General features: G+C 36.4%; 1 protein-coding gene across 1 annotated transcript in view; it reads right to left on the bottom strand.

Annotated features, from left to right (window-relative positions):
* Ythdc2 (YTH N6-methyladenosine RNA binding protein C2) overlaps window positions 1-27,420 on the bottom strand; it is a 64,649-nt gene that overhangs the window by 24,670 nt on the left and 12,559 nt on the right. Inside the window, exons 7-18 of the mRNA XM_055622786.1 lie at window positions 26,365-26,521; window positions 23,545-23,652; window positions 21,401-21,549; window positions 18,605-18,740; window positions 16,102-16,228; window positions 15,832-15,897; window positions 10,858-11,036; window positions 10,567-10,663; window positions 10,398-10,485; window positions 10,234-10,314; window positions 6,364-6,446; window positions 613-718 (exon numbers count right to left, since the gene is read on the bottom strand). Coding sequence (XP_055478761.1) covers window positions 613-718; window positions 6,364-6,446; window positions 10,234-10,314; window positions 10,398-10,485; window positions 10,567-10,663; window positions 10,858-11,036; window positions 15,832-15,897; window positions 16,102-16,228; window positions 18,605-18,740; window positions 21,401-21,549; window positions 23,545-23,652; window positions 26,365-26,521 — 1,377 coding nt within the window. The remainder of the gene's footprint in view (window positions 1-612; window positions 719-6,363; window positions 6,447-10,233; window positions 10,315-10,397; window positions 10,486-10,566; window positions 10,664-10,857; window positions 11,037-15,831; window positions 15,898-16,101; window positions 16,229-18,604; window positions 18,741-21,400; window positions 21,550-23,544; window positions 23,653-26,364; window positions 26,522-27,420) is intronic.

Here is a 27,420-nt window from a genome sequence, read left to right as displayed (position 1 = left end):
GGCATGGGAGGAGATGAGAGAGGGAGGGTGGGATTGGGAGGGAATGAGGGAGGGGGCTAGAACTGGGATACAAAGTGAATAAACTGTAATTAATATAAAAAATAAAAATTTAATTAAAAAATAAAAATAAAACAGACCCAAACTGATATTCTTCTAGTAGTTTTTTCATGAAGGAGAAAACTCAAAAAAAAAAAAAAAAAAAAAAAAGCACTGAAGGTTTGGAGATTTCAGAGAATGCAGTTTCAAAATGACAAAATATCTTACATTATGATGCAGGGATTACCTTTACAATTTAAATGATTATTTCCTAATCCTATCCAGTATTTTCAAAATCTACACTACATATTTGAGAATATTAAAATGCTACAATTAAACACATACACATACACACTTATGAGTGGCCTTATAACTTAAGTGTATTCCGGTAATTTTAATTATCTAAAGGTTCAGTAAAATTTGCACAAAGAAAAATAATTTTATGAATATATCCTACTTCATAAAATTTAACTTATGATTTTATTTTATAAACTTATTTACTCAAGCCCAATCCATAGAAACTGAAATGACACCTGCTCCCTCGCCCACACACAAAGCCTTAGACTGTAAGTCTACCTGCAATGGCATCCTCAAGAGCTCTGGAGTCTGAAATTCCAGCATGTTCTGAAATCGGAGTCTACTAAACAGACGGAAACAAATTCCAGGTCTACATCGTCCCGCTCTTAAAGATAAAACACAAAATTAAGACTCACATAAGCCACAAGGACAATAACAATGAAACTACAAACTAATAAGATTTAGGAGAGAGAAAAATGAATCAAGAACAATACATCTGAGTTCTAATCCTTATTTACCCTCTATAAACATTTAGAAGGTACTTTGTGCTCTGGGAGTCATTATTACCACTTTCTGAGCAAGATTCACAAACAATGCCTTCTACAGTTACAACTTTAAAAAAATCACAATTAGTAATTTGAAACTAAAATTTAAAGCATGAATGCTTAATAATTTATATTCAATGAATTTCATCAGGATGTTATCAAACACAATGTCCCATCCAATTGATCAGAGTTGTACAAACTATGGATTCATAATAACAAAAAAATGGCATTTATCCCATCATCATAGTGGCATATAGTTTGTTGGAAGGTGTAAGAAAATATAATGAAGTGGACTCCTTCTACTTCTAATCAAGAAAGTAGCTAATGTCTGAAATGGATAACAGAGGTACTTCCAACCTTATGGAGCTCACAACCCAGAAGGGATAAAGAAAGAAAGAAAACACAAAGGCTAAAAAATCTGATGTTCCTGAACCACTTCTTTCTTCACCAATCACTTCCCAATGACACGTTGAATTCCCCATCAGATTTCCCATCTAGTCAGCCTCCTCTACGGGATTTCTGTATTTGCCCACACCTTAAGTGCTGATGTTTCTCTGATACTGGGGCATAGTCCTCTGCTCTTCATACACTACCATCTGAGGTGATCTTAATTGTCCTCTGCCTTCAACTTCCATCCCCCACCCCTAAATCTCCTGATTTTAATTACAAGCCTACACTTCAGAAGCTTCTTGGACAGCTCCACCTGGATTTTCTAGTCAACTAAAACTCAATATAGCTCAAAGATAATTATTCTTCTCAACATAAGAACCCTTCAACATCTCTTACAACAGCAGCAGCAACTGTCTAATTTTCGAAAACAGAATCCTAGGTAACATCTAAATTTTTTATTCTACCAATTTGTGTGTGTGTGCTTATGTACATAGGCATACACAGGTACCCACAGAGTACATGCATAGGTAAGAGAACTTTCAAGAGTAGGTTCTCTCCTTTTACTAGTTTAATCCTTGTCCCAGGATCAAACTAAGGTTTGCAGCCTTGTATGAAAAGTGCTTTTATGAGCCATTTTGCCAGCCCAGCATTATTGATTCTACTTGATTCCTTACTCCTCACCTCATACATTTAAAAACAATAATAATAAAGCTCAACATTACTTCCTTACTCTATCTTGAATTGTCCATCTCTCTATTTTCATCCTGCTACAATAATCCTGTTTATTATTGTTCTCTTATGGAAATAAAAAATATTAAGGAACCCATTCTCCAAAGAGCTAAAAGAATGCTATAATCACATCACTACTTCTTTTTATATTGCACAAGGGCTGAGCAGTTAAAGAGTGAATACTGCTCATTAGGAGGACCCACATTCTCTCCTATAACTCCAGCTCCATCAAGGAGGCCAGCGGCCAGCACTTATGGCCTTCACAGGCTCCTACATATACTTTCTCACTACAAAAACATTTCTTTAAAAAAGAGAAAATTAAAAATGATCCTTAAAGACATGCTACAATTTTTCAGCCTTAATATTAACAAATCAACTCACTGGATCAAGAATAATCTGTTACAAAGATACAATGATAACAATGCCATACTCTATGAAGCTACACAGTACAGAAATCATGCCCTAAAGCCATTAGGATACAAGGCATCTGTTCTGTTAGTATTTTCGCATCAGGATACCCTATATAGCTTAGTTTGTCCTTGAGCTAAGAATCCTTTATCTCTATCTCCCAGTTGCTGCCATTACAGGAGTGGGCATCTACCTTGCCTGAGCATTTCACTATTGATGGACACTACACAGTTCCCAGACCTTTTATTATAACGCTGTAGAAAAACAGTCTTTAAATCTTTAAACATGTACATCTTCACATACATGTAATAGAATTAAACTATGAGGCATGTTATATGTGTAAAAAAGTAGACTTAACATAGTTTCGAGTCATGTTCTGAGGAACTCATACTAATACACACTCCCATTAGTATATCTGGGCCAATATTTTTGTCCTTATATTTTATATTCTATAAAACAAATTAGTCTCAGATAAGCAAAAACATAGTACTTCATTAATTTGTTTTATTTTGCTATAAATAAGGTAAGGTAGTATATATAAAACAATGCATTAATAGGACATGTATAGTCTTTGTTTTGACCTTTATTAAAATTATTTTAATTGCAAAAAATTTATTTGTATACTAAAGAAATTATCCTTTTGTCCTATATTTTAAATGTTCAGAATTTTTGCATCCTTTAAACTTATTTTATCTTAGCATGAATTATACTAGTATCAATTTTTTTCTGTTTTAAGCTTTTATTACTTCTTTAAGAGTTTCATTTAGTGTGTTTTGACTATATTCTGTCTCTGTCTTTCTCTCACAAACACACACAAACACTCTGCTTCCCAAATCCACCCCCACTTTTCAACTTTATGATCTTCCCCCTCCTTTTTTCATTCCTCTCTCATATGACATCCCAAAGACAGTTTCCCCTCACTCCCCTCCTGCAGTCTCTCCTCCCAATCTCCCCTCTTCCTCAGATCGGGCACCCCTCAGAAAAGAGTGGGCTTCCCAGGGACATCAACCAAATATGGTCTAGCAAGCTACAATAGGACCAGGCACATACCATCACATCAAGGCAGACAATCCAGTAGGAAGAACAGAGTCCCACAAGCAGGCAAAAAAGTCAGAAATGGCCCCTGCTCCCACTGTTAGGAATCCTACAAGAACACCAAGCTACTCAGCCACGCTCCCTGATCTTTGTGAGCCCCCACTGAGTCCTGGTTAGTTGGTTCTGTGGCCTTGTTCTCTTGATGTCCCTCATCTCTCTGGATCCTCCGATCCTGCTTCCGCCTCCTCCACATGATGCCCTGAGTTTTCCCTAATGTCTGGCTGTGCAACTCTACATCTGTTCCCATTAGTTGCTGGACAAAGACTCTGCTGTGTCTCTGATAATTATTTTGCTTGGCTCCAGTTGTACAACACTCTGCAGTCAGGACAAATGGTAGGCCAAAGGTTTTGTGGCTGGTTTGGTATCCCAATCCCTCTACTTGAGGCCTGGTTATAGAAGATGGCCGGCTCCATGTCCCCCATTACTATGAGTCTTTTCTAGGGTTACTCTCGTAGATTCCACAGAACTTCCACTACACTAGGTTGTTTCCAGTTTCAGGCTATTTTAAATAAAGGGGATATGAACATAGTTGAGCAAATGTCCTTATGGTAGGATAGAACGTTCTTTTTGGTATATGTCCAGGAGTGGGACAGCTGGGTCCTGATGTAGATCAATTCCCAATTTTCTGAGAAAACACCATATCAACTTCCAAAGTAGCTATATAAGTTTACACTCCCAACAGCAGTAGAAGAGTCTTCCCTTTGCTACACATCCTTGTTAGCATAAGCTGTCACTTGTGTTTTTGATCTTAGTCATTCAGACAGGTGGAAGATGGGCTCTCAGACATGTTTTGATTTGCATTTCCCTAATGGCAAGGATGTTGAACATTTTTTTAAGTGTTTCTTGGGCATTTGAGATTCCTCTGTTGAGAATGCTGTTTAGATCTGTACCCCATTCTTTAATTGGATTATTTAGTTTGTTGATGTCTAGTTTCTTGAGCGCTTTAAATATTTTGGATATCATCCCTCTGTCTGATATGGAGTTGGTGAAAATCTTTTCCCATTCTGAAGGCTGCCATTTTGTCCTATTAACAGTGTCCTTTGCTTTCAGAACCTTTTCAGTTTCATGAGGTCACATTTATTAACTGTCCATCTTAGTGCCGACACAACTGGTGTCTATTCAGGAAGTTGTCTCCTGTGCCAATGTATTTAAGACTATTCTACACGTTTTCTCCTATCAGTTTTAGTGTGTCTGGTTTTATGTTGGGCTCTTTGATCCCCTTGGACTTGAGTTTTGCACAGGGTGATGAATATGAATCTACTTGCATTCTTCTAAATTAAACCACCAACATTTGTTAAAGATGCTTTCTTTTTCCACTGTATATTTTTGGCTTAGTCATCAAAAATCAGGTGTCCATGGGTATGTGGATTTACATCTGGGTCTTTGATTTGATTCCATTGACCAACCTGTCTGTATGGTGATACCACATGTTTTTGTTTGTTTGTTTGGTTTAACCACAGCTCTGTAGTAAAGCTTGAAATCAGGGATGGTGATACCTCTTTGAAATTATTTTATTATACAGAATTGTTTTAGCTATGTTGGGTTTTTTTCTTTTTCTATATGAAGTGAGTATTGTTCTTTCAAGGTCTGTAAAGAATTGTGTTGGAATTTTGATCAGAATTGTGTTGAATCTGTAGATTGTCTTTGGTAAGATGGCCAATTTTATTATGTTAATTCAACAGATCCATAGGCATGAGAGATCTTCCCATCCTCTGATACCTCTGATACTTCCTTCTTCAAAGACTTAAGGTTTTTATCATACAGGTCTTTCACTTGCTTGGTTAGTTACTCCAAGGTATTTTTCATTATTTGTGGCTATTATGAAGAGTGTTGTTTCCATGATTTCTTTCTCAACCTGTTTGTCATTTGTCTGATCTGTTTGAGTTAATCTTGCATTTAGCCACTTCACTGAAAGAATTTATCAGCTGTAAAAGTTCCCTGGTACAATTTTTGGTGTCGCTTTTGTATACAATCATATCACCTGCAAATAATGATACTTTGACTTCTCCCTTTCCAGTTTGGATCCGCTTTATCCTCTTTAATTGTCTTATTGCTCTAGCTAGAACTTTAAATACTATACTGAATAAATATAAAGAGAGTGTACAGCCTTCTCTTATTCCTGATTTTAGTAGAGCTGCTTTGAATTTCTTTCCATTTAACTTGATGTTGGCCATAGGCTCACTGTAAATTGCCTTTTTCATGTTTAGGGTATGCCACTGCCCACCACAACCCCTCACCAAAAACAAACAAACAAACAAACAAATAAACCTTCAAGAACAATTTGTGCTGTCTAACACACCGTCAACTTAACAGGGGCTACAATCTTAAAAAAAATTGTCTCTCCCTCTCCCAGCAGCTAGCTGCCAATAGCTCCATGGATATGGGTGGGAATATGCACTCAATTCCCCTCTCTGTCCATATTGGGACTTGGTATGCCTTGGGCTTTCCACATAGCCTATATTTAACTTTTGAAAAATTACTGCAAAGGGGACAGTGAGATGGCTCAGGGGTTAAAGACACTTGCCATCAAGCCCGGAGACCTTAGCTCTACTCTCAGGATCCTAATGGTGGAAGGAGATAACCAATTCCTGAAAGGTACCCTCTGAATGCCACATGTGTGCTATAGCATGTACGTGCTTCTCACACACATACAAAATAAATCAGTAAACAAATGTAACTTAAATCTTTTTAATTAATTTTTAAAGCATCAGTTTGTCAAAGACAGTATAAAATTAATACCATTGTGAAACTAACGTATAAGGGGAAGAATTTATTATACATAAGTAATGCATGTTAATTTTACTATTACAATCAATTAAATAAAGGTATTAAACATGTAATTATAATATAATATGTACCTTACCTGCCTTTGCGCTGTATGGCACTAGCTTTGGAAATCCATACCATTTTTAACATTGTGACAAAATTCAGTGCATCAAAGGATTTCTATAATATATAAATCATCTTTATGTTAAAACATGATCAGTACTAAAGAGGAAATAAATATTATCAACATAGTTGAATATGCCAAGTTAAACTTAAAGCCCCCTCTTGATTAATTAGAAGAAACTGCTTAAAAACTAAGATTTGCTGGTAATAAACACTCTAATGAAAAACAATGACTAGCAACCTGTGCTTTGAGAGCTGTTTGCAGTTCTTGCCCACAGTTTAATAATAACCGATTCTCACAAGACACCAAGACTTTATCATGACATCAACATGGCTGCCTAGACATGAGCTCATTAAGAACACCAATAGACATCTTAACATGGATGGAGAAAGCTTAGAGGGCCTCAACCCTAGACAAAGAACTACAGACAACTGAAGAATGCTGAGAGCAGGAGAAATGGCCTTCCTTAGGCAAGAATACACCAATTAGTTATCCAGTATCAAGTGGTCAGTCCTGAGATCACATATGTACAGGTTTCATTACGCATACTAAGCAGTCTGGATTTATATATTTAGGAATACACATATATAAATAAATAACAAAGAAAAAGAGGCCTTGAATTTGAAAAAACAAGGGAGAGAGAAGGGATGAACCAGAGGAAGTAAAGGGCAAGGAAAAAAAATGGTGTGATTATCATATCAAAAACTAAAAATTATTATAAAAATAAAACACAGTACAAAAATACAAAAGTAGGGTTCTCTGGTGATTATTTTATCACATTTACATAATTTTAAGAAATGGGAGTGACCAGAAAATATATTTGCTGAAATACTTCTCAAGGAGTAAATCTCTGAAAAAATGAGAGTAATAATTACCAAACTAAACATCTCAATAAAGTATTTTTAACCCTTTCGACTTAATATCCCCTGAGTTACCAAGAAGTTAACTTTTCCTGTATGTTTTAAAGAAAAATATAAAAAGAATCATTATTAACACCAGACAGCCTTAAAGGACCTAAAGTGAATATCTGCTATAGGAGAAATATTTTTAAATATATTTGTAAGTAAAATACATACTTCAAGCACTCAGTGTGCTTGCCTTCTCTTGTATAAAATTAATTACTCAGGGCAAATATAAATGTATTCTCTCAGATTCAGGGTCAGGAGCCTTATCAATTGAGCTACCTAAGCCTTCTTATAAATGTATTCTCTAATAAGTCAAGTAATTCTTAGAAAATATGCTGCTTAGCTAGTAATATTTGTTTTGTGCGTTAGTTTTGTATGCAAAACAGCTTTTGTGCTTAAGTCACAATGTGATTATACCTTAAAGGAATTAATTTCTAAAATATTCAAAACCCACTCCTTTCAGCTTTAAATAATTTTAAAGCAATAAATATGCACTTTTTATTTTTTCCTCTTTGAGACGGGTTCTTGCTATGTACCCAAGCTAGCTTTGAACCTTTAATCCTCCTATCTCGGTCTCCCCAGTACAGAGAGGGCAGGTGTGCAACACACCTGTTAAGTTTTGATTATTTACAGGCTCATCACTTTGTTTTATTGACACTATTACAGCTGAAACAGTTTATTGTTTATTTATAATGAATTTCATAAAAATCTATGATAAATTTTATTCTCTGTAAGAAAATACTACAATTACACTAAAAGCATGAATTTTCACACTAAAAATGGTTACTTAAATCCATTTAATCACCTCTTCCTTGAAAAACCAATTACCCCTACCATTTGATCTACTAAAAGCTAGTAGCACTGAGAACTGTTACTCATGTTAATTCTGAAAGGAAACAATGTTCTCACTTATTTATTAGAGAAGAAAATGTTTTGCAAAGGGCCCAGCAATAAATATTTCACGCTTTGAGATCTTTGTTGCAATTTATGTAAGGCCACAGTGAGATGAAAGAACCGATACAGACAGCAGATAAAAGAGTAAGAAAAAGTTCTTTTTGCACCAAGCCAGCATTTGATTTTTACTGTTGGATAAATGTTGCGATAAATCCTGACTTAGGTTGCTGTCAGTTGTTTATGTATTTATCTGTGCATATGTGCGGTGGGAATGTGCATCTGGCAGCCAAAGGTTCACAGACCTTCCGATTGCTTTCCTCATTTGAGACAGGGTCTCTCAATGAACCTGAGTTCACTAATTTGGTTAGATTTGTCTCCATCTTCCCAGCATTGGGGATTGCAAGCACACAGTGACACACTCAGCTTTCTACATAGGTGACTGGGTCAGGAACTATGAAAAAGTACTGAGCCATCTCCCCAGCCCTTGTTAAAAAGACATTGTTTTCCTTTGTTACTCAAGGTTCTCTTAATCTAAATATCTTCAAAACACCTACTATATACTATATTTAAGGATTGGTTTATATCAATGAGCAAAAAGGATTTGACTATCCCTCATATAAAAGGAAAACAGAAAATAGGTAATTATATTGCCAAAATGTGACAATTTACTATAACTATTCAAACTCTGTACTTTCTTACTAGTAGTTAGTAAATAGAAACTAATCCTCTTTAATTAATTTATTTTTTATTCAGTTTACTTCCTGGTTGTCGTCCCATCCCTTCTCCCCTCCCAGTCTCATCCTCCCTTCTCCTCCCTCACCTTTTCCTCAGAGAAGGGGAACTCCCTTTCCCATCCACCCCAGGTCATCAAGTTGCATCAGGACTGAGCATGTGCTCTTCCCCTGTGGCCTGGCCAGGCAGTCCAACCAGGGGAAAGTGATCAAAGAGCAGACAAGTGAGTCCTTGTCCGATGCTGTTGCCACTTCCTTTATTAGATTACCCATACAAAGTCTAAGCTGTCCATCTGTTACATCTTTGTAAGGGGCCTAGGTCCAGTCCATGTGTGGACCTTAGTTTATGCTTCAGTCTCAGCAAGCCCCTCTGGGTCCTGGTTAGTTGGTCCTGTTGGTCTTCTTATAGAGCTCCTGTCACCTTCAGGTCCTTTTGTCTTTCCTCCCACTTTTCCACAATACTCCATAAGCATCACCCAATTTTTGGCTGTGAGTCTCAGCATCTACTCTGAGGTGCTACTGGGTAGAGCTGCTCAGAGGACAATTCTGTCGAGGTCCCATTTGCAAGCTTAGCAGAGTATCGTTCACAGTGTTAGGGGTTGGCACTCTCCCATAGGGTGGGTCTTTGGTTGGGCTGGGCATTGGTTGGGCATTCCCTCAATCTCTGCTCTATCTTTAACCCTGCATATCTTATAGGCAGGGTAAATTTGGGGTTGAAGTTTCTGTGGGTGGGTTAGTGTCTCTCTCCTTCTACTAGAAAAGTAGTCTAGTTAAAGGGTGTCTTCTTCAGTCTCTATAGCCTCTGCTACTAGGAGTTAATGCTTAAATTCCCCTCACATCCTCCCAGGGGCCTACCCTGACTTAGGTCTCCAGCTTGTCACATAGATAGCCCCACCCTCAGTTTCTATTTTCTCTACAGGCCGTCTGTCCTCTTACCCTCACTTTCTCCAGGTCTGATCTCTACCCTCTTAACTCTCTGTGGCCCCTCTCCTACCTTGTTCCCTCTCTTCAGCCACTACCTATATCTCCCCTTCCAAGTGAGATTTAAGCATCCTCCCTTGGATCCTCCTTATTATGTATCTTCTTTGGATCTGGACGCTAATCTTTTCGTCTAGTTTGTTGGAACACCAAAATATATACCACATACAATATTTAAGCTGGAATAATTTACTAAAAACAAAACTTCTTGTGTTAAATTCATCTGTAAAGAAATTTTCCAGTAAAATGAAGTCTTTTATTAAGCTGTCTTTTATGTAGCTGTTGAAATGGAATTCCATCTTCATTTAGTACAAATATAACTTATTCATACCTACCTCCTTCACCTTCCCAGAATCGATAACAAAGACAACATCATTGACAGTGATGCTTGTTTCAGCAATATTGGTGGAAAGGATCTGAAATGAAATATTTTATGATTAATATGAAAGCAAATCAATGAATAACAAAAATAGAACATGAAAGATCTTATGATGCTTACAATTTTTCGGACACCTGCAGGTGGATTTTTTAATACCTTCTTTTGATCAGATGTCTGCATATTTGAATGAAGCATAAAGACTTGATATCTGTTTAAAATTGAAAAGAGAAAATGTACTATAGTACCTGTCTGTTAGCTTAAGGAACAAGTATAAATCTTTATTGTGTACCTATGTGTATTGTCAGCAAATCGCTTGTCATCGAAAAGGATCCGATCCCTCAAACCAACAATTTCATCATATCCGGGTAGAAAAATTAATATTGCACCTTGGAGAAGAACATTTTTAGTATATAATCTTATGAAATAGAACATTTATAAAATGATGTGACTTCAAATACTAATATACAATTATAAAAGAACCACTATTCTCATATTACTATCAATAGAATTACAGAAACATTTTTACAACTAAATATTAATTTTTCAACAGTTTGCTCCAGTTCTTAAAGACAATGCTTACCGGCATCACAACTATGGCAGATATTGTATAGAAGATGCATGATCAAATCCAAGTCTACTTTTTCATCATCAAAACTATGATGATAAGCTTTCAGCAGCTCTCTTTCTTCGGCACTGAGGTCATTTCCATTCGTTTGAACCAAAGAACTTTCATCTAGATTTCCAAATTCCAATGAAGCACTAAGAAAAATACCAAATCAGTTAAAAAGAGGAACACTTAAAAACTAATGTTTCAGAGTCCAGAGTGCTAACCATTACACCAAGATGCCAAAACCATACAATGGAAAAAAAGATAGCATCTTCAACAAATGGTGCTGGTCCATCTGGATGTCTACATGTAGAAAAATGAAAATAGATCCATACTTATCACCCTGCACAAAACTGAAGTCCAAGTGGATCAAAGACCTCAACATAAAACCAGACACATTAAATCGGCTAGAAAAAAAAGTGAGGAATACCCTAGAACTCATTGGTACAGGAAGCAACTTCCTGAACAGAACACCAACAGCACAGGCTCTAAGAGCAACAATCAATAAATGGGACCTCGTGAAACTGAACAGCTTCTGTAAAGCAAAGGACACCGTCATCAAGACAAAGTGACTGCCTACAGATTGGGAAAGAATCATCACCAACCCTTTATCTCACAGAGGGCTAATATCCAGTATATACGAAGAACTAAACAAGCTGAAAAGCAACAAACCAAGTAATCCACTTAAAAAATGGGGAACAGAGCTAAACAGAGAACTCTCTGTAGAGGAATATCGAATGGCAGAGAAGCACTTAAAGAAATGCTCAACGTCATTAGCCATTAGGGAAATGCAAATCAAAACAACCCTGAGATTTCACCTTACACCCATCAGAATGGCCAAGATGAAAAACTCAAGGGACAACACATGCTGGAGAGGTTGTGGAGAAAGGGGAACCCTTCTCCACTGCTGGTGGGAATGTAAACTTGTACAACCACTCTGGAAATCAATCTGGCGCTTTCTCAGACAACTAGGAATAGCGCTTCCTCAAGATCCAGCCATACCACTCCTAGGCATATACCCAAAAGAGGCTCAAGTACACAAAAAGGACATTTGCTCAACCATGTTTGTAGCAGCTTTATTTGTAATAGCCAGAAGCTGGAAACAGCCCAGATGCCCCTCAACTGAAGAACGGATGCAGAAACTGTGGTACATCTATACAATGGAGTATTACTCAGCAATGAAAAATAAGGAAATCATGAAATTTGCAGGTAAATGGTGGGACCTGGAAAGGATCATCCTGAGTGAGTTGTCCCAGAAGCAAAAAGACACTCACGGTATATACTCACTCATATAAACATACAATATAGAATAAACCCACTAAAATCTGTACATCTAAACAAACTAAGCAAAAGAGAGGACCCTAACTAAAATGTTCAATCCCCATCCTGAAAGGCAAAGAGGATGGACATCAGAAGAAAAAGAAAATAGGAAACAACCTCGGAACCTGCCACAGAGGGCCTCTGAAAGCCTCTGCAGTATAGACTGTCAAAACAGATGCTGAGCCTGATGGCCAACTGATGGGCAGAGTGAATGGGATTTTATGTAAGAAGTGGGAAATAGTAAGAGCTGGAGGGGACGGGAACTCCACAAGGAGAGCAACAGAACAAGATAATTTGAACACAGGGAACTTCCCTGAGACTCATACTCCAACCAAGGACTACTCGTGGAGATAAACCAGAACCCCTGCACAGATGTAGCCCATGGCAGTTCAGTGTCCAAGTGGGTTACATAGTAATGGGAAGAGGGACTGCCTCTGACATAATCTGATTGGCCTGCTCGTTGATCACCTCCCCCTGAGGGGGGAGCAGCCTTACCAGGCCACAGTAGAAGACAATGCAGCCAATTTTGATGAGAACTGATAGACTATGATCAGAAAGGAGAGGAGAACCTCCCCTATCAGTGGACTTGGGGAGTGGCATGCATGCAGAAAGGGGAGGGAGGGTGGGATCAGGAGGGGAGGAAGGAGGGGCTTATGGGGGGATACAAAATAAATAAAGTGTAATTAATAAAAAAAGAATAAGCTGTAAGTTGACCTAGCTCATGTTTTTTTTTCCTAGCATTGTCATAAAATTTTTTATTGAAAAAACAAAAAAACTAATGTTTCCCATTATTTCCACTTAAATTTCCAATATATCCTAAGAAAGGTGTCACTTAATGTTCTATCTATAGTTAATTTATTTGTTGACTGTTAAGCATATTTTTCAAGTTAAATTTGATGTGTGCTTTTAGAAAAATCACAATAAATACACCTCATTTAAAAAATGTTCTTATGACTTATAAATGTATCAAAATATATCATTTGTCACTACGGAAATATATACTAAAATTACAATGGTACCATCTCACAACCAAATGGAAGGCTGAAGTCAAAAGGGCAGTTAAGTGATGCAGATGGTGCAGAAACACTAAAGTATTCCTAGAAGAAATGTAGACTGATAGAGCAATTTTGGAGCACTGTGGCAGTTCTCTAAAGAGTATATACAGTGTTTACTACATCTCCTAGCAATTCCACTCCTAGGTCCCAATGTAAGAAAAATGAAAATAAATGGATGGATAGATAAACAGATGGATGGATGGACATATAGATGACAGACAGATAGACAGGGTTAGACATCCACATTAACTGTTAATTTAAAGAACTGTGTTCATATTTATAATAGTCAAGACTGAAAATAACCCAAATACTCATAAAGTGGCAAATGTACAAACTGTGGCATATCAACAAAAGGGACAATATACTGGTTGGAAATAAAACAGATAAACTTGATAAGAGAGTAAAGAAAGTTACAAAAGACATGTATCATATATCGTATGACTCTATTACACAAAATGCCCAGAACAGACTAAGTTACAGAAAAAGAAAATAAATTAGTGGCTAGCCTAAGAGCTGGGAAAGTTAGGTGCTTACTGCTTCATGTCAACAAGTAAATGAACACATTTTTTGTTTAAACCTAAGAAAGTTAACAATTTTTAAATAATCTAGCAAACACAAGACAACTTCAGTATATAAATAAATAACTGACAAAGTAACAACCGGCCAAGATAAATTTTTATCTAGAAAAGGGCTTTATTTGATAATGAACAGTCTAGTGAGCCACACTTAATAAGAATATCCTCAAAATTAGAAGTGTTAGCACAAGAATTGCAAGTGTATTACCATTAAATGACCAAAAAACAAAAACAAAAAACAAACAAACAAAAAAAAAAACCCTAGTATCTCATCATTAACACTTGGATCTAACAACAGTTTAAGGCAGTAAAACACACATATTTAATAAAGTTAAAATAGCACAAATAATTTAATACTTCTAGTATTTACTTCTTAATAATGACCAAGGCTGTGTCTATGGAATGAGTCACAGACAGGTAAGATGTAATATTTTGTTATGATCTTGAATATAGGGCCTTTGCTACATTTTAACCTCAAGTCTCATATTTTAGCTTTTTGAGATGTTTTTATATGGGATATATATTTGGGAGTTTGTATATAGGATAAACACAAATAGAAGACATTTGCCATTAAAAGGTCATTGAACAAGTATAGACAGAGCTCTGACACTAAAATGAGCTTGTTTTTCACTGGTACTATGAGTTCTCATAGCTTTGCCACATTAGTCATCTCTAATCAGTGAGGTACCTATATTAAAAATATCCACCTGCTGCCTTGATCTCTTCCATGTCCTCTCTGGTTGTCAGTTTTAAACTTTCATTTTTTTTCTTAGTTTTATATATGTGTATGTACGTATGTGTGTGGTTGGGGGGGCCTCAGAGGACAGAATAGAGCATTGGACACCTTGGAGCTGTAATTACAGGAAGTCATGAGCTCTATAACATGAGTGCTGAAAACTGCAGGAAACACTCTTCACCCCTGAGCTTTTGATACAGACCCCTAAATGTTCACATTTTTAAAAATTGCTGTCAGGGTTGATCTGGGGCTACAATGTTTTCAAATGTTAATTGCCTGCCCCCAATATCTTTACGAGCAAATTCTCATGTATCCAAAATGATGTGATATAAACCTTGCCTCCCAAATTATCCCTCATTAGCAAATACAGTTGCCTACACCTGGGCTGGGCAGGACAGAGATAGCAGGAGTCAAGGTTCATGGGCTTTTGGGGATCAGAGAGAGGAGGAAGAGGAAGGAAAAGAACAGAAGTCGCCATGGGTTAGTGTAACCAGGAGCACATGGCCAAAAGCAGCTTGCTCTGAATACAGGCCTGACGGAGCAGGAACAGCCCAAGTAGAACATGTTGAAGTATTTATGGGGATTTTGGATGGGAAATAGACAAGACAGTTTAGAGGGTTAATATCTGCTCAACTCTAGAGTTTTAAGTGAAACAAATACACATTTGAATCTACAATGTCTTGAGTATGTGTGTGTATGTGCTTATGTATTTATGCATGATCACCTCTGTACTGGGGTCCATGTGCATGTGACCATGTGTATGGAGGCCATAGGTCGACTTCATGTGTCATTTCTTAGATACCATCCCCATTTCTTTTTGAGTCAGGGTTTCTCCCTGGATCTTGGAGCTTGCCAAGTAAACAATTAGGCTGGATGGTCAGGGAACCCCAATCATCTTCCTGTCTCTATCTTCCCAGTGCTGAGATTACAAAAATGTACCATCACATGTGGCTTTATGTGAATTCTGGAGCTCAAAGTCAGGTCCTCATGCTTGCCCAATAAGCACATTACTGACTGAGCTATCTCCCCATTCTCTACATGTCACGTTTAAGTGGAAATCTTCTAACTTTTCAAAAAACTTTTAAATAAGGTAAATATAATACAATATGTCTTATTAACAATCTGAAGAAAATTCTTTTACAATTACAAAATAAATCCCTGCGTAAAAGATTATAAGTACCTTAACTTTTACAGACTATGATTTACATGGCTAAGATTTTTTTTAAAGGTAGAGTTAATTTTAAATAGTGTAAGCGTTTACCTGTAAGATTCTAGAAGATCCACAATTTCAGTCTGTCCAAAGTGCTTAGCCCAATCTAACGCCATCCTGCAAATTTCAAAGATATCAGACTGAGAAATAAGATGTTTTCAAAATTACTTAACTAGTCACCCAAAATTATTTATTTACTCATTATACTTGTAGCAGCAATAATTGCACAATAGATTTTAAAATAAGGACAATCATAAGAAATTTCAAGGGTATATGCAACTATATCACGAGAAACAGAAAATGGATACAATCTAAAATTACCAGCCATTGGATGCTTTATTGTGGACATTGGCTCCCATACTAATTAACTGCTCTACTTGGCTTGTAAAACCCCGTCCTGCAGCAACCATCAGAGCTGTTGCACTGGTGTCACTATGCCTGTAATCAACTAAAAGAAAATAAAGTATTAAATGTTCAAATACTAAAGACTTTCATTGTTTTAGTTAAGTAGAAGAATTGACAATCATAATTAACCTGGGACTGGTTCCTTCATTCTGAGTGACATTATTTAACATTATTTAACCTTTAACTATCCCATTCACAAAGAAATCCAACATGCTCTTGCATAAATAGGATAGAATAAAGACTACCACTGGAGGTATAAAAAGAAATTAATTAAGGATTACATATATAATTAAGAAAAAAAGAAATCTTTTGGCTTGCAGAGCCCTTAAATAGTAATTTTATCTACACATTGCCATGCTCACTAAATATCAAGATACATAATTAAAGAATTTCAGTTATTTTTTTATCAATAACTAGCAATAAATGCTTTAAAACCTCAAAAAAGTATTGAGAATTTTTCTCATATGGTTGAAGACTCTATAATACTGAACCCAAGGAAATAAATGACTCAGAAGAGAGATAAACACTATACACTTTGATTACCACATCAGAGTAGTCTAGTAATCACCAGAGAAACAGTCAAGAGTAACGATTAAATACTTTAAATGCCTTATCAATATTTTAAAGCAATACAGTAGACAAAGTGATATACTAACAGGAGGTTCAACTAATATAAGTATAAAAATATCAGTTTTAACAGCCAACACTGGTGGTGTACACCTTTAATCCCAGTACTCAGGAGGCAAAAGCAAGCAAAACTGAGTTTGAGGCCAGTCTGGTGTAAAGAGTGAGTTCCAGGACAGGCAGTGCTACACAGAGAAACCCTGTCTCAAAAAACCATCACCACCACCATCATCATCATCATCATCGAAAATAGTGATCTAAAAATGAATAGAGACTTTTGGGGTAACAGACCTAATGTGGTGCCTAAGAAACTAAACTAAGAACCAGAGAACATGAGTTTCAATTTTTTTTTTTTTACATGTATTTACTTAGCTATATGAGGAACACATGACATAGCATCTGTGAAAAGCTCAGAGGATAACCTGGGAGGAGGCAGTTCTTTCCCTCCACCAAATGGACTCTGGGAATCAAAAATCACATCCTCAGGCCTTACAGCAATCCTCTTTATCCACTGAGCCATCTCCCCAGCCACAGCTATACATATTGGAAGGGTTTACAAACTAAAATATATCCAAAAGTGGTGCAAACCAGGGAACTTAGGGACTAGATGATGTGTCATATTAGAAAACAAACAACAAAGGAAAGATGTTGAAATAAAGTAAGTATGGCTGGCTGAGAAAAGCTAAAAAGAAAAAATGTCTTCATAGGTTAGAAAGTCTGTCAGGCATAAACACACATGAAACCTCTTAGCATACTAGAGCAGAAAAAGACAGAACGTATACATGTATATAATGTATATTGGTTCAACACATTAATGGGAAGCTAAAACAATATAAAGTTGAAAAACACCCTCAAATAAGAATGCTACAAAGTGTGGTGGTGTCCCTATATAAGTCAGCACTTAGGCAGCTGAGACAGGAAGATCATGAGTGTAAGGTTAGGCTGGCTTACACAGCTAGATCCTCTCCAGTAAGCAAACAGACAAACCCACAAGAAACCAGTAAGCAGACAAACCCACAAGAAAAAAGAAGACAGGAAAGCAAAGAGGCAAGGAGCTTCCTGTCACCTCCATATTAGGCATTACCATTTGGTAAGAATGTGTAAAGGTAGCAATATTGAAGAAATATTAAGCATTTAGTATGAACCTTGGCAAGCCAGAGATGAGTAAAACAGACAAGGTTTCTGCCTTCACAAAGTTTGCATTCTAGTGTAAGATGGGTAGTGAACAATAACAATAGTAAGAAACAACAATAATAAATGGCAATGATTATAGTAAATAAAAAAATAACAAAGTAGATTGACAAAATAGTAAGAAAAGGGTACAGGGTGATGATAGACCAGAAAAGGCCTCTGTGAGAGGCAATAACTAACCAGAGGCCTAGATGAAGGAGGCTATTAAAGGTAACAAAAATCATCATTAAATGACTCCAAGAATTCCAAAGTTATTACCCATTTTTAATCCATTTTTTTCAATTACAAATCTCTATGAGACCCTAGTTTTTCTCCTCCAGCCCAGAGCCAAGGACCGATTACATGATACACACAACACAAATACATGAAAGATTACATAGATGCATACCATACAAATATATAAAAGCATTTTGTAAATAACTGTCCTATCTGTGAAAACCTTAGAAAAGCACTCTAGAGATATTAACAAATTTGAAATAATACAAAGCACTCCTAAATAAAACTAATGACGGTAAACAAAATGTGACATTCATACTTTTTAAATTAGACAACATTTGTACCATAAACAAAAGCAAAAGGAAAATTTTAATTAAAATAAACTTACCACTAACATTTTCAGTCAAAATAAGATGAAAGACCTGAGCAAAAGCATCAACATCTTTATGCAGCCATATGTCAGAAAGGCAAGCATCCATTTCCTTAATTAACCATGGTTCAAGGCAATTCACATCTTTTTCTGTCTTTTAAAACAAAAAAGAAAAGATTACAAATTACCTAATTGCTTAATACTTGTTTGCCGCTTGGGTTGCCCAGCTGGAGCAGCGCTGGAGAGCTCACCCTGATAAAAGAGAGTTAATGCACTAACCAGCTTAGCTACGTAACACAGGCCCAGATCCAGGGCTCTAAGTTGGTCCACTCCAAAATCTCTACCATCTGCAAAGATGTGTGAAAGGGCCAGTCCTGCTGATCTGAAACTGCAGGATCTCCACAGGGCATTAACAGGATAATTGGGAAGACTCCCTATGAGAATCCAATTTTGATGGTGTCACAGAAGCCAAAGATCTCGAATCAGACCAATGACTCATTGCAATGAACATTTACAAGTGAAGATGTGTGGAGAGGGAGATAATGTGGGACAAACTGACATATTACAACTTCCATGATAAGATGTTTCCTATACTTTGTTTTGTTGTTGTTTGCTTGTGTTTTTTATTTGTGTCTTTTGTTTAAGGTTGCAAGGGCGAAGGGCATGTGGATATGAAGGCATGTGGAGATGAGCTGGACTGGGGTGCATGATGTGAAACTCACAATAACTCTCAGTATCTGCTAGGTGAGTCTTTCAGAGACCCTCTGCGGTAAGCTCATGTCCTGTTCCTTTTTTTCTCCTTCTTCCGAAGTCTATCCCATTTGCCTTTCTGAGTGAGGACTGAGCATCTTACGCAGGGTCCTCCTTCTTGCTTACCTTTTTTAGGTATAAAGATTTTAGTATGTTTATCCTATAAGCCTAATATCCATTTATAAGTGAATATATACCATGTGTATCTTTTGGCTTCTGGGATACCTCACTCAGAATGATCTTTTCTAGTTCATACCATTTGCCTGCAAATTTCATGATTTCCTTGTTTTTAATTGCTGAGTAGTATTTCATTGTGTAAATGTAGCACAGTTTCTGTATCCATTCCTCAGGTGAGGGACATCTGGGTTGTTTCCAGCTTCTGGCTATTACAAATAAAGCTGCTATGAACATGGCTGAGCAAATGCCCTTGCTGTAGACTTGAGCATATTTTGGATGTATGCCAAGGAGTAGTATAGCTGGATCTTGGGGAAGCACTATTCCTAATTTTCTGAGAAAGCACCAGATTGACTTCCAAAGTGGTTGTACAAGTTTACATTCCCACCAGCAATGGAGAAGGGTTCCCCTTTCTCCACCTCCTCTCCAGCATGTGTTGTCACTTGAGCTTTTGATCTTAGCATTCTGATGGGTGTAAGGTAATAAACACTGCATGGTACTGGCATAGAAACAGGCTGCTGGATCAGTGGAATAGAATAGAAGACTCAGAAATAAACCCACACACCTATGGATCCTTGATTTTTGACAAAGAGGCCAAAACCATACAAAGGAAAAAGATAGCATCTTCTACAAATGGTGCTGGTCTAACTGGATGTCTACATGTAGAAAAATGAAAATAGATCCATACTTATCACCCTGCACAAAACTAAAGTCCAAGTGGATCAAAGACCTCAACATAAAACCAGACCCACTAAATCTGTTAAAAGAAAAAGTGGGGAAGAGCCTGGAACTCATTGGTACAGGAGACAACTTCTTGAACAGAACACCAACAGCACAGGCTCTAAGATCAACAATCAATAAATGGGACCTCATGAAAAGCTTATGTAAAGCAAAGGACATTGTCATGAAAACAAAATGACAGCCTACAGATTGGGAAAGGATCTTCACCAATCCTATATCTGACAGAGAGCTAATATCCAGTATAGTTAAATAACTCAAGAAGTTAAACAGCAACAAATCAAAATAATCCAATTAAAAAATGTGGTACAGAGCTAAACAGAGAATTCTCAATAGAGGAATATTGAATGGCAGAGAAACACTTAAAGAAATGCTCAATGTCCTTAGTCATCAGGGAAATGCAAATCAAAATGATCCTAATATTCCACCTTACACTCACAGTCAAATGCTGTTCATGGACTGGAGAGAATGCTCACCCATTAAAGGCTAGACTCAAAATCGAAATGTCAAAATGCTGACCACTAACTCAAATGGATCTTCCCTACACTACACATTTTTAAAACATTCTCAAGAAGCCTCTTTCAAAACTCAGGTATAATTCTTCTGAATACATCAAAACTAAAATGATAGTATAGAGTGTTAAGCTTTATCAATCTTCTCATTTAAAAAAAAATAAAAGCTAAATTTGGGACTGGAGAGATGGTTCTGCAGTTCTGAGCACTTGCTGTTTTTACAGGGAACCTAAGTTGAGTGCCAGCAGCACTTACATAGTGACTCATTTTCACCTATACTGCAGTTTCAAAGGATCCCATTCCCTCTTCTGGCCTCTAAGGGTATCTGCACTCATGTGCATAGAAATGCATTTAGGCAAAACATTCATACACATAAAATAAAAATAAATAAAAAAAAATAAAAGACATAGCTAAATACTTCTTCTAAAGACAAAGTTTGTTACCATAAGTATAGCTCAGGTGTAAAGTGCTTACAAGGCCCTAGATTCAAGCTCCAATTCTTTAAAAATTAGATTATTCTGAAAATATGTTGTAGTAAAAAAAAACTAAGAAAAAAAAAAAAGAGGGCCATTTCCTTGTTAAAGTTGTTAACCTACAAAATTTTTGCTCAGAATATCATTATGAACCAGTAGTATCTTACCAGCTGACTGAAGGCAGCATCACCGCCATCATCCAATAAATCATAATCCTCAGACACACTTGCAACAGCTCTCTGCCTCTGGGATTCAGGCTTGAAAGTATTCTCTTGAGCTGAGTACCATTCTATGAGTGTGGTCTGTTGTTTCTCTTCTAAATTACAATGAAAAAAAAAAGTAGATAGGACCTTTCCTTTTGATAATGTGTCCCACTGCTTAAACAAAAAACCTAAGTGAATCTCATATCACTTGAAAGTTCACTTTACTTAGGAGTCAACTTTTTAAAAAAATTTGTTTATTTCAATTTATTCACTTTGTATCCCTGCTGTAAGCCCCTCCCTCATTTTCTCCTAGCCAACTCATTCTTCCTTTTCTCCCCCTATGCCCTTTCCCTAGTCCCCTGATAGGGGAGGCCCTCTTCCCCTTCTATCTGACCCTAGCCTATCAGCTCTCATCAGGACTGGCTGCATTGTCTTCCTCTGGCAAAGCTGCACCCCCCAGTGGGAGGTGATCAAAAAGCCAGCCACTGAGTTAATGTCAGACACAGCTCCTGTTCCCCTTACTTAGGACACCCACTTGTAAACTGAACAACCTATGGGCTTCCTCTGAGCAGGGGGTCTAGGTCCTTTCCATACATAGTTCTTGGTTGGAGTATTGGTCTCTACAGGACCCCCTGGGCCCAGGTTTTTTGGCTCTGTTGGTCTCCTTGTGGAGCTCCTGTCGCCTCCAGGTCTTTCTATCTTCCCTCTTCTTCCATAAGGTTCCTTGCACTCTGCCCAAAGTCTGACTATGAGTCTCAGTATCGCCTTTGATACCCTGGTGGGTAGAGTCTTTCAGAGGTCCCCTGTGGAAGGCTCCTATCCTGTTCCTTATCTTCTCCTACTTCCTGTCAACTTTTTTCATAACGTTATGTTGAAACATAAGGGCATATAAAGCTACATTAAAACATTCATTCATCTATTAGTAAAAAGTTTGCTTCTAACCCAGGAAGAGGATCTTTACCCATAGTGTACCTACTGTTTAAATCAATAACTAATATTCATATAGCATTTTGGAGAAAATTATTTATTACTTATATCATTATAACAATTATTTGAGATACAAAGAATCAGAAGTTTCAAACATTTAACATCTACAAGTTTCATAATTTACTTGTAAGCCATGAAGTACTTTTACAGTGTTATAGTAATTGTTTATTACATATTCAAATGAAGAATCAAGAGTTATGTGCTCATGTCAGACATAGTAAACAAAGAAATAAAAGTACAACGAAGTATACTATAAATAAGAAAAGGAAATATAAACTCTAGTTCCTATACTGAAAAAGCACCCCACTGTAAGAATTTAAGGCAAATATTGATAAAATGGAAATAAAGACACAACCCTATAATAATATCAGATTTAGAAATCTTGCTGGGAATAGAGACATGCTCCAATTCTAGTATTCAGGAGGCAGAGAAAAAAGATATACCAAGTTCTAGGCCAATTTGAGCCCTGAGATCAGGTCTAAAAAAATAAGTTCAAAAAACTGGAAAACTTGACATTTTCAGGTAAAATAAGCCTGTTGTCATCGATCGGACACTCCCTCGACTCCCTCCCATCTACTTCTTACTTCTTAATGGAAGCCAGCACATACCTCGATGATTTCTTAAAATACTGATTCTGGATTCGGAAACACTAAACCTCCTCAATTTCAGCATGTACTTAATTCCTTTCTGCATATTATAACTGCTGGATGTAAACAAGAATACAGAAATATATCCCACAAGCTGGAAGGATGGCTCAGTGGTTAAGAACACTGGCTGTTCTTCCAGAGACCATGAGTTCCGTTTCTAGGACCCACATGGTGGCTCACAGTCACCATGCAACTCTGATTCCAGGGGATCCTATGACCTCTTCTGATATAACATGCATGTTGTGCAGACATACATGCATACAAAACACCCGTGATATTTAGTAAAATTAAAAAAAAAAATCTTCCTTTAAAAAATATATTTGCAACAATATATCACATAATCTTATCTAATTATATGCAAGAAAAATGTGTTCAAATGTACTAGTCCTTCTATAAGCTAAGACTTCAGCATTATAAGTAGTGATTTTTAATAGTAAATTCTTTGATTAAAAAAAAAAGAAAAAAATAACATACCTCTTTGCTTTTCCTTTTTGTACTTTAACATTTCTTTGTTGGTATATCCAGTGGTTTTTAAAATATCTTCCAGAAACATTTCTTTTACTTCAAATGGTCTTCCTTGTACTAAAAAGTAAAATATTTTAAATATCCAATTTACATCGGATAGATAATTCTTGAAAAAGAATTGCCACATTTAATGAAGTCTCCTATAATATGTAAAAGCTGTCCCAATGTTCCAGTGACTTTCCTGATACTTCCTGTTAACTAAAGCTTTGCTCAACAGACAGCTGACTAAAGTGGAGAGTGATCTTCATATTCTAGACAAGTGCTCACATTCTTGTTCCCCTAGTGTTTACTACCTACTTGTATGAGTCTGGCATCACACTAGGAACTGGGAATATGACGGAAGTATGAACAGTGGTACTTGCACTTCCATGAAGCAGGGAAGACCAGTAACACGAGAAAAGAATGTAAACACAAGGTTCTGCAAAGTCTGATGTGAAAGTCCTACAAGAAAGAGGTACAGGATATTACGACAGTGTATCAAGGAAGTGACCACATCAAGAAAAGATTTTTACTGAAACACTAAGGAACAAGGAGATGAAATAACTGGGATTCACAAAAAAGTAAATAGTATGTGAAGAAAAAAAGGGTATGCACAGCCACTATGGTGGAACCAAAATAAGGCTGTTTTCAAGACACTAAAAGTAAAGTAGGAGAATAAGAGACAAGTTAAAGTCATAGAAATAAATGAAATCACATGAAGCATCTCTGTCCTGAAATAAAGGTCAGAAAACACTTAAGAGAGTGGTCAACATCAACAGAATGTAACCTCAGAAAGAACCACTCTGGCAACAATATGAAGAATGGATTTTTAAAAATCAGTATAGAATCATACGTGGCAGTATCATACATTGTTCAGATAATAGATGAAGTCAGGTTAAGTAAGAATTGTGAGAGCAAATATTTTAAAAAATGTAAACCTAGATTATGGAAACAGAAAGTAAAATAAAAAGAAATCATAATTATATTTGTTATGAAAACAACTTCTTTTTAAATAGGCTTGTTCAACGAGCAGGATGTTTCTCTGAGTAACAAGGAAATAGATCGGCCAGTGAGAGTTGAGGTTTCCTTTAGTGCTTTCCTTTCCTTTCTCAAAGTTGAGATGTCAAAACAAACTTTCAATTAGTACAGGTATCAATTTTATGTACTTAATCATCCAAGAAAATATTATTAGTATTATCAGATGAATGTACAAGTTTGAGACTTATGTGACTTTAGATATCACCCAAGATACATTAAGACAAAAAGAAAAGCATAACTTATACGTTACATGTTCAGCTTAGAACACATTAGAAGTGATGACTATAAAATCTCTACATCCAAAACTCTGGAGAACAACTATCAGTACACAACAGAAAGTAGCAGCCAGAAGCACACACACACAAAAGAAAAATGAAATGTGCACCTAATTATTATGTACATTTAAATATAGGTGATATTTAAATTAGCTAGGAGAACTGCAAAAACAGAAGAGGGAAGGAAGTAAGAATGAACAGAAACAAAGGAGAGCGATTAAACGAATAATGGTTAAACGAATACCAATATAACAGTATATACAAATGAAGAGAAACCCAGGCAGAAAAGAAAACCTATAATGTAGAACAAGACTTAAGAAGAAATGATCCTAACAAACTGAGATCTGAGAATTTTGCACACAAAAGATGATAACCATGTGATGTATCATAGAATGTATATAACATTTGCCTAAAATCTAAATATTGGGCTTAGTAATTAAATCAGTGCCAAAATAATATTGTTAAGAATTCCTAAATGGGGATACACATTAGATGGAACCAATTCCCACAAGCTGTACTATGACCTCTGTTCAAGTGCTATGGTGTCTATGCACACATACACACACACATACAAAATGAATAAAATGTAATTTCAAATAAAAATGCCAAGTGAACAGCTCCTAACAATTAAAAAATGCAAATGAATCATTTTCAGAAGAACTTGTACAGTGACTCTAGTAATAAAATAACGACAAGGAAACCTCTGAATATGATAGACTAGATGTCTTCCAGTGACCCTGTGAAAGAGAAGTACCAAGATAAGGAAATCAAGTGAGCCAGGCGTGGTGGCGCACACCTTTGATCTCAGCGTTCAGGAGGCAGAGGCAGGAGGGTCTTTGTGAGTTCAAGACCAGCATGGTCCACAAATTGAGTCCAAGACATCCAGGACTCTGTTACACAGAGAAACTCTTGTCTCAAAACACAAAAAAACAAACAACAACAAAAATAATGATAAATCAAGTGAGGAAGAGCTCTGGAAACATACAAAGGGAGTCACACTATGGCTGAAAAATATGAGGGCAATAAGAGGCATAGCTGAAGCAGTAAAGTGTACAGGGAAAGGAAATAGAATGTTGGTGCCTAGGAAACAACCTCACTGACCAAAAATAAGTCTGGACTTTGACAAACTTGAGTCTGGGTCAACAAGTGCATAAACAGGACAGTACAAATGACTGTTCCAAGGGATTGGGCAATAAAGTGCAGAAGATGAAAAACACAGGACAAGAAGCAGCTCATTTATTTTTAAGGTTAGATCACTGGATTTGCTACATAGCATTAGAGAGCTACAGATGCAAAAGGAAGGTCAAAGAAGAAATAGACTGCTATGAAGTCTATCTCATAGGAAATACGACTTTACATTCTCTACTTCAGAGTATCTCCAAATTTCTGTTAAAAAAATAAATAAATAAAATAGAAAATAAAAACATAATCATATTGCAAAGCTTTATTTCAAAGAAATTATAGAAGATATTCGTACTATATATCACTGGACAACTTCCAAAATATCTTATGAAGAGATTTACATCCAAGGCCGCACTAGAAAGAATTAGTTTCAAAGTTGGGTGCTTTTGCAACAAATCTCTTAACTTTGTAAGTAAAAAATCACTGAATCGATCCCTTTCATGTACTTCATCCTGCAATGAAAACAAACAGAAATGAAACCATGGATCAGGTAAAATACTATTGACAACTTATCTTTATCAGAAAAACTGCCAGATTTACACTGCTCATATTAAATAAGGCCAATCAATACCACAGAACATTTTCATTATGTACAATTCAGAAATCATCATAAATTAACAACTTATTGTAGATGAAAAAATACATTCTTTTTTCATACAGAATATAAAATTATAAAACTATTTAAAAAACTAAATTATGTCAGTCTATTCAATGCAGTCTTAATATAAACAAAAACAACTTAAATAGCTGTCTGGTTAGACATAGTAGAAAGCGAAGTATATTTTAGCATGTTTATTCTATATTATATACTTAGCTTTCTAATTACTCCTTTAATATCACAGATTTCTTTATTGCAACTACGTATTTTTATAGTCATTTAGCTTTGTACTTAATTAGCTACTTGTAAAGTAAGAACTACCCTCTTATGAAAGTATTCTATGATTTTTTTTTCTAGTTTGTATCAGAAAAAAAAAAGATTATGTTGTATTAGCCTTTAATAAGCAGTTTTAGAAACCTTGACTAACCAAAGTTATAGGCAAAGTTGGGCAAACCTTGCGTAACTTAATCCCTAGTGCTAACAGCAAACAGGAGGTTTTGTTTGTTTTTGCCTTTGTTTGAGACAGGGTCTTGCTATATTGCTTAGGCCTCCAACCAGCCATCTTGCTTCAGCCTCCTCAGTAGCTGAGATTACAGGTTGTACTACCATGTCTAGCCAGACATCTGTTTAAAAAATCGATAGACCTAAAGAAGCTAAACAATGAGGACCCTGGAGAAGATGCTTAATCTCATTCAGAAGGGAAAACAGGAAGTGGTAGAAGAGAGGGAACAGAAAGGGAGCCTACCACAGATG

The sequence above is a fragment of the Psammomys obesus genome, unplaced genomic scaffold, assembly GCF_907164565.1.
Source record: "Psammomys obesus unplaced genomic scaffold, mPsaObe1.curated_primary_1811, whole genome shotgun sequence".
In the NCBI taxonomy this organism is placed as follows: Eukaryota; Metazoa; Chordata; class Mammalia; order Rodentia; family Muridae; genus Psammomys; species Psammomys obesus.
Note: the sequence above shows the minus strand (reverse complement) of the source record. Positions and strands in the feature narration are given on the sequence as shown.